This window comes from Lygodium microphyllum, chromosome 3 (assembly GCF_053477565.2).
Source record: "Lygodium microphyllum isolate KBCC chromosome 3, Lygodium_microphyllum_v1.1.10, whole genome shotgun sequence".
NCBI classification, from domain to species: domain Eukaryota; kingdom Viridiplantae; phylum Streptophyta; class Polypodiopsida; order Schizaeales; family Lygodiaceae; genus Lygodium; species Lygodium microphyllum.
In genome coordinates, this window is record NC_141137.1 from 44,291,977 (window position 1) to 44,297,903 (window position 5,927).

A 5,927-nucleotide genomic window follows, 5' to 3' on the forward strand; every position below is an offset into this window, starting at 1 on the left:
TGTTAAGAATATCGATATGCATCCCCCTTCCCAAAAATCAACTTCTATTGGAAGATGGTAATGAAGAAGATGACCTAAAGGGATAAACTAGGTGGACCTCGATCTCCTTGGTAGCAATCTATGTCATCTCTCTAAGAAGAAACAATATCGTCTATTTTGGAATTTTAAATGTGTTAAGCTAACCGGTAGAATGTATAGAAGTGACATTCCCACCCCACTCCACTCCACTCTAGATAGGACTTAAGAATGTCACACTAGGTTTGATATGGAGCAACGTGAATATCACTTTACCTCAATACAATCAACCATATTACAAAAAAAATAAATCAAAGCAATGGCAACTCAAAAAGTAAGATTGGCTATAAATTTTTTCCTCCTTTGCATCTTTATTGCTTTAACAAAGTGGTTTAATGCTCAAGTTTAGAAAATATTTACAAAGCATCAGGTTTAGCATCAAAAGCCACATCATTAAAGATGATATCCATATGTTGCTCAATTTGAAAGATTTATGTACACATTAAAGTTTGTCGCCTAAACTTCAATGTTCTCCCTTGTTGTTACCTTGACACATACTTTGCCTACTCGTTTTCCTCTCAAGCGACTACAAAGACCAACAAAAGAGCAAAATGAACTCTTCAATTTTTGTGTAATTAGTTGAAACTCCCCAACGAGAGCTTTTAAAATCTCCTTTTCTTTGATCCTCTTGTTAATTTACACTATTATAGGTTAGGGGCCCTCTCTTGTTTAACAAGAAGCCTGTGTGAACCTCGACTTTAAGATAGACCCTCTTGAACTCACCTTGTTTGAGAGGGAGGTGCTTGGAATCCTGAGAAAGATGGTGTGTTTATCAGACAACCAGCTGACTAAACAAAACACATGAGTAATCAAAATCACAAAATTTTACAAATGACAGGATGATTGATTCCCTAATGAAAGGCTAGGCGGAAATCCTGAGAAAGATGGTTTGTTTATCAGACAACCAGCTGACTAAACAAAACACATGAGTAATCAAAATCACAAAATTTTACAAATGACAGGGTGATTGATTCCCTAATAATGAAAGGCTAGGCGGAATAAACTGCAGGGATTACAAAAAAGTACTCAGTAATGAGGAGGCTCCCATAAGAAACCAAAGAATAGGCCTTATTGAATTAAGGCATACCGCCAGGGTCAAAAAGCAGGGCCAGGCAAAAACTAATGGTTAATACCACCAGGACAGGAAAAGCACGGCAGTGATAATGATCAAGTCCAAGAGAGGAGCTGCCATGGGAGGGGCTACGGATGGGGATGAGCCGGGTGCAGATGCAGTGGAAGGGGAGGCTGTGTCAGGAAGTGCAGGTGAAGAATTAGGGCTTCCATCAACAGGACTTGACGATACGGGGGATGGGGCCGTCCCTGAGGTTGCAATGGGTGTGTTGTGAAGGCATTCAGGGGGGGTCACGTTGTACCTTTTCACATCAGTGCAGTAATCATAGACCATGAGATTGTCTTGCACCCACTTCAGCTTGTTCAGCTGGCTTGAGTCCAGAGCATGGTACATGTCCTGGTTCCACCACTTGGTTGATGCACATTCCGTCGCTGATGTTGCCACATCTGCTGTCGCCGTCTGCGTGCATGCATCTGCAGTGAAGTCCCTGTATGATGCCACAAATGGGGCATGTGTCCAGTTTATCTTGATCCTGCCCCCCTCTGTTGCCCAGCTGTCCCCATCCCATATAGTGGCATAGACATTCATAGATTGGTTGTGAAGATATGGCACTGCAGTTTGTGCTTCAATGTTTGGGTAAACACGGATGGGTATGCCATCCACAGCGAATCTGCAACATTATAATAGGACATTTTCCGTTAGGATGAGCATTCCTTACACACCATTATTATTCAGCTATTGCCACACCATGAGCAATAAGCGACTACATGGACCATCATTTCCCACCCCTATAGCCTCTGTACGGTCTATTGCAGTGGATCCATGTATGGAACAAAGAAATGACTCTACCCATCTTTTCCTGTATAAAGTAAGATGGAGCACCCAATGCTCACACATTAGAGACACTGGTCAAGCAGCTCTTAAAGACAGGCCTCACACAGGATGCCAGTAGCCCAATACACTATTGCGCTAGTGAATACAATTATGAATACCCATCAAGTGACACTCAATGAGGCCAGAGAACTACAGCTTAGGCCCAGGAATTTGCTGAGAGCCACCGCAGTACACCAAGAAGTCTATCAAGCTTTAGTGACTTAACTTGGAGACAGTTCAGCTTTCTTGTCCTTTAATCATGCTTCACATGAATGCTTACAGATGAAACTGAGACTATGATACTGAGACTGCAACTGTGATGATACAGTTTTAGGTGTATGTCAGAAAGAGCAACCTCTACTCAGATAATTAATTTAGTCTCCATTGTCTATATAAACCGCACATGGTCAAGTCAAACAGCCCCACACTAAACATAATGCAGGCTCCAAGACATTGTCTATACATTGCCCCAAACACATAATGCAGGACAATAACTCAACTCTGCATTGAGATTCCATTGTCTATATAAACCGCACATGGTCAAGTCAAACAGCCCCGCACTAAACATAATGCAGGCTCCAAGAAATTGTCTACACATTGCCCCAAACACATAATGCAGGACAATAACTCTACTCTGCATTGAGATTCAGACCAGGCTACTCATCTAAATTCCTCACTCATCACCACACATCAAAGATTTGAACAACATAATCGCCCCGCCCTAAACATAATGCAGGCTCCAAGACATTGTCTACACATTGCCCCAAACACATAATGCAGGACAATAACTCTACTCTGCATTGAGATTCAGACCAGGCTACTCATCTAAATTCCTCACTCATCACCACACATCAAAGATTTGAACAACATTGTGTAAGAAATGAGTCGTTGCTTACACTACTTGCTGCTCGTTCCACAGCACTGAATAGTTGTGAAAGTCAATGGTTGCATCAAACCACAGAAAAATACGCTGTTCTCGTCCTCCGATGCCACTTGCATACACATTGGTTTGCAATTGGATTGGCTCGCCAGACTGATTGCCAAGGAACTCAAAATCCAACTCATCATGGGTCGGACCTAGCGAAGAAAACTGGAAAAAAGTGGCATTCAATCAGGAACATTAATGTATATAACGCTGTAAAGCGATGATAATAAGTATGATTGAAGTCGTTCTACAGACAAATTGGAAGACACCCTTGCATTGAATCACACAGTTATGTGCTGAAGTTGATGTGCTACAGCAACTCTCTGGTGAATGCTGAGGTTTCCGGTGATTTGAAAGGAAGCCTTACATGCCAATTTGGTTGAGATTGATATGCTATGATGCCTCGTGCAAGGCCTAAGCCAAAAAGACTGAAAATCTCGTGGGAGCAAATCTTACATAATAAGTAGTCACAGTGCCTGCAGAGTCACCAGGCACCATCTTAATCCGCATGTTGAAGCTGCCATAGAGGTAGCCATCGTAGGACTGGAAGCCAGAGGCTGCAAAAGAGAGAAGTGTTAAAGCAGATCAACAATACAGACAGACAGAGAGAGAGAGAGAGAACCGTTCTTCTGGTCTAGAGCCAGATGAATCTCCTGGCCATCATCCACAAAGTCCACAAGGCCGCTAGAGGAAGTTGTGTAGAAGAGGGAGGCAAGGTCTGCTGCAAGGGAGGAGGTGGAGAGACAGAAGAGGAGGAGGAAAGGAAGGAAGACGCCACTGATTGCTAAGGGGCCCATGAAGGAGCTCACAGATGGACTAGTGTGGTGTAAGAGGGGCCGAGAGAGAGAGAGAGAGAGAGAGAGAGCTGTGAGAGTGAGTTTCTTTTACTACTTGCAGGTAGGTATGCGTGTTGAGATGGAGAAGGGCATTCTCTTCTCTTCTGCCTCCTACTTACTGCATTTTGAACTCGCAGCAATCTCAATCGCCTCCTGCAGCGCTCGCTCTCTCTCTCTCTCTCTCTCTCAAGCCCAAAAGAGAGAACAACGGTTTGGTCTTTAAAAGTAAAGCCACCCCCTGTCATAAGTTTGTCTTTTGCTAGCATTGACATTTAATGTCAAGACGTATTGTTTCCCGTAGAAGTAACTTTAGTGTTGGATGCACCCCACTTGATTTTTGCACACCCCCATTCAAAAGGAACGCAAACGGTCCTACCATCGGGCACCAGTAACTAGTGTCTTTGCTGCATCCCATTCGCACATGTACCCCGGTCTATGCTACTTTGTAAGTTTGAAGGGAATAATTCCTTGCAAGGGCTTATGAGAATCCAATTCTATGGAGTGTGCACATGCATCACTGTATAAAAATGCCCACTCAATCCATAGACAAACTTGTTAGAAAATATCTATTTTGCATCAAAGTTTCTTGGACACGCTTGGAAAAAGCTCCTTGCAAGTAAGTTATCAAAACGAGAGCAAGTTAAACCTTCCTTGCGCGCACAAGAGAGAGGAAAGGAGAGTAAACAAGGAAGATAGGGAGAGCTTCTTGGAGAGCAATTTGTTTGAGAGCTCGTAATCCCTCTTTCCACTTACAAGTGACCCCCTAATGCCCTAAAGGGCCTTCACCAACATTAAGACACATACTTGAATAGATCATGGAAGGTAACTCCACCCTAATATGAGTCAATGCCCCAATTTTTGTTTATCCCTACAACCACCATATCAATTATTGGTGCTTTAGGTAGCTCTCCTCCTCTACAAGGTGAAAACCTTCACCTTATACTCGATGCAATTAATTTCCTCTATCTAGCAATTTTGTAAAGCTTCAATACAAGGCCTTCAACATTTGTAAAACAAACAAAGAGTGGGAAGTTGAGGAAAGGGAGAATTTGGAAGCAATCCAATGCACCTACGGAATACCTCCAACAAATAGGAAGGATTCAATGAACAAAACAGTCCAAGGAGTCTATTTTGTTGCTTCTCAAAGAACAACAAGGATGTTGTGGACCCTATTGGTGGGAGATCTCATGTTGAAAATAGTAAACATCAATACCAAGAAGATAGTACAAAACTTTGTCAAGGAGAATTTGGTGTGCCAATCGCAACAAGCAGTGATGGTCAAGCAAGAGTAAGAGGTAAGTACTTTGTTACCATCCCTGCAAAAGGCTTTATGCATTGGACTGATGAAATTATGGAGGGTATGAGAGAGAGCCATCCATAATAAGAATGTACGCAAGAAAGATAATTGATTTATCATTGAGCAAGTACATGAACTTATAGTGTTTCGAGCTTGAGACACTCACTTCTCTTTGCTTATGGGATGTATTGCATAAATTTACATGTGACCTCTTTGGCTGCCACCTCATCCATCCTTATCCATCCACTCTCATAAGCATCATTCACATACCTACACATAAAATATGCTAACAAACCCCCCCTTGATGCGTGGTTGGTCATTACCAATTGCCATTATCATCAAGGATGTAACTACAAATAAAATTGCATGCCCTCCCCCCTCCCCCCCCAAAGTCTCCTATCATACTCATAAGTGTATGGTGTGACTAAAACAAGATGTAAGCAAATGACATTGGATTGAATAGGAGGTTTGTCCCCTCAACTGCATGATTGGTGCCAATGATGGACTTTACAACTGTGGGATTTTAATTAGTTGTCCATTGGATGGACATACACCATTGGATTCATTTAATTTAGATACACCATAATTTTGCAGCAACTTGTTTGCATAGTTTGGAATAGCACTCTCTCTCAAAATGACCAAAGCGTCTACAAATTGTGCATTGATGTGATGCCAGGAGGCATATTCCACGGTGGATTCTGTGAGGTTTTACGGTGGATTCCGTAAACTTTGATGACCGGGGCTCATACACAAAGTGGATTCTTTGTGCGAGAAGTTGATGGGGACGCCTGTCCTTTTCGGGCATTTCATTAATTTAGTGTGTACATGGGTGATTCCATAGCGGGTGAT

At 42.5% G+C, this 5,927-nt stretch overlaps 1 protein-coding gene across 1 annotated transcript; it reads right to left on the bottom strand.

The window, feature by feature from the left end:
• Window positions 1-1,005: 1,005 nt before the first annotated feature.
• On the bottom strand, window positions 1,006-3,894 carry LOC148038280 (xyloglucan endotransglucosylase protein 7-like). The gene is made up of 4 exons (XM_087670309.1): window positions 3,568-3,894; window positions 3,402-3,502; window positions 2,917-3,110; window positions 1,006-1,817 (listed from the first exon to the last, which is right to left on the bottom strand). The coding sequence occupies exons 1-4, from the start codon at window positions 3,740-3,742 to the stop codon at window positions 1,202-1,204; spliced, it is 1,086 nt and encodes a 361-aa protein (XP_087526435.1). The 5' UTR covers window positions 3,743-3,894; the 3' UTR covers window positions 1,006-1,201.
• Window positions 3,895-5,927: the final 2,033 nt, after the last annotated feature.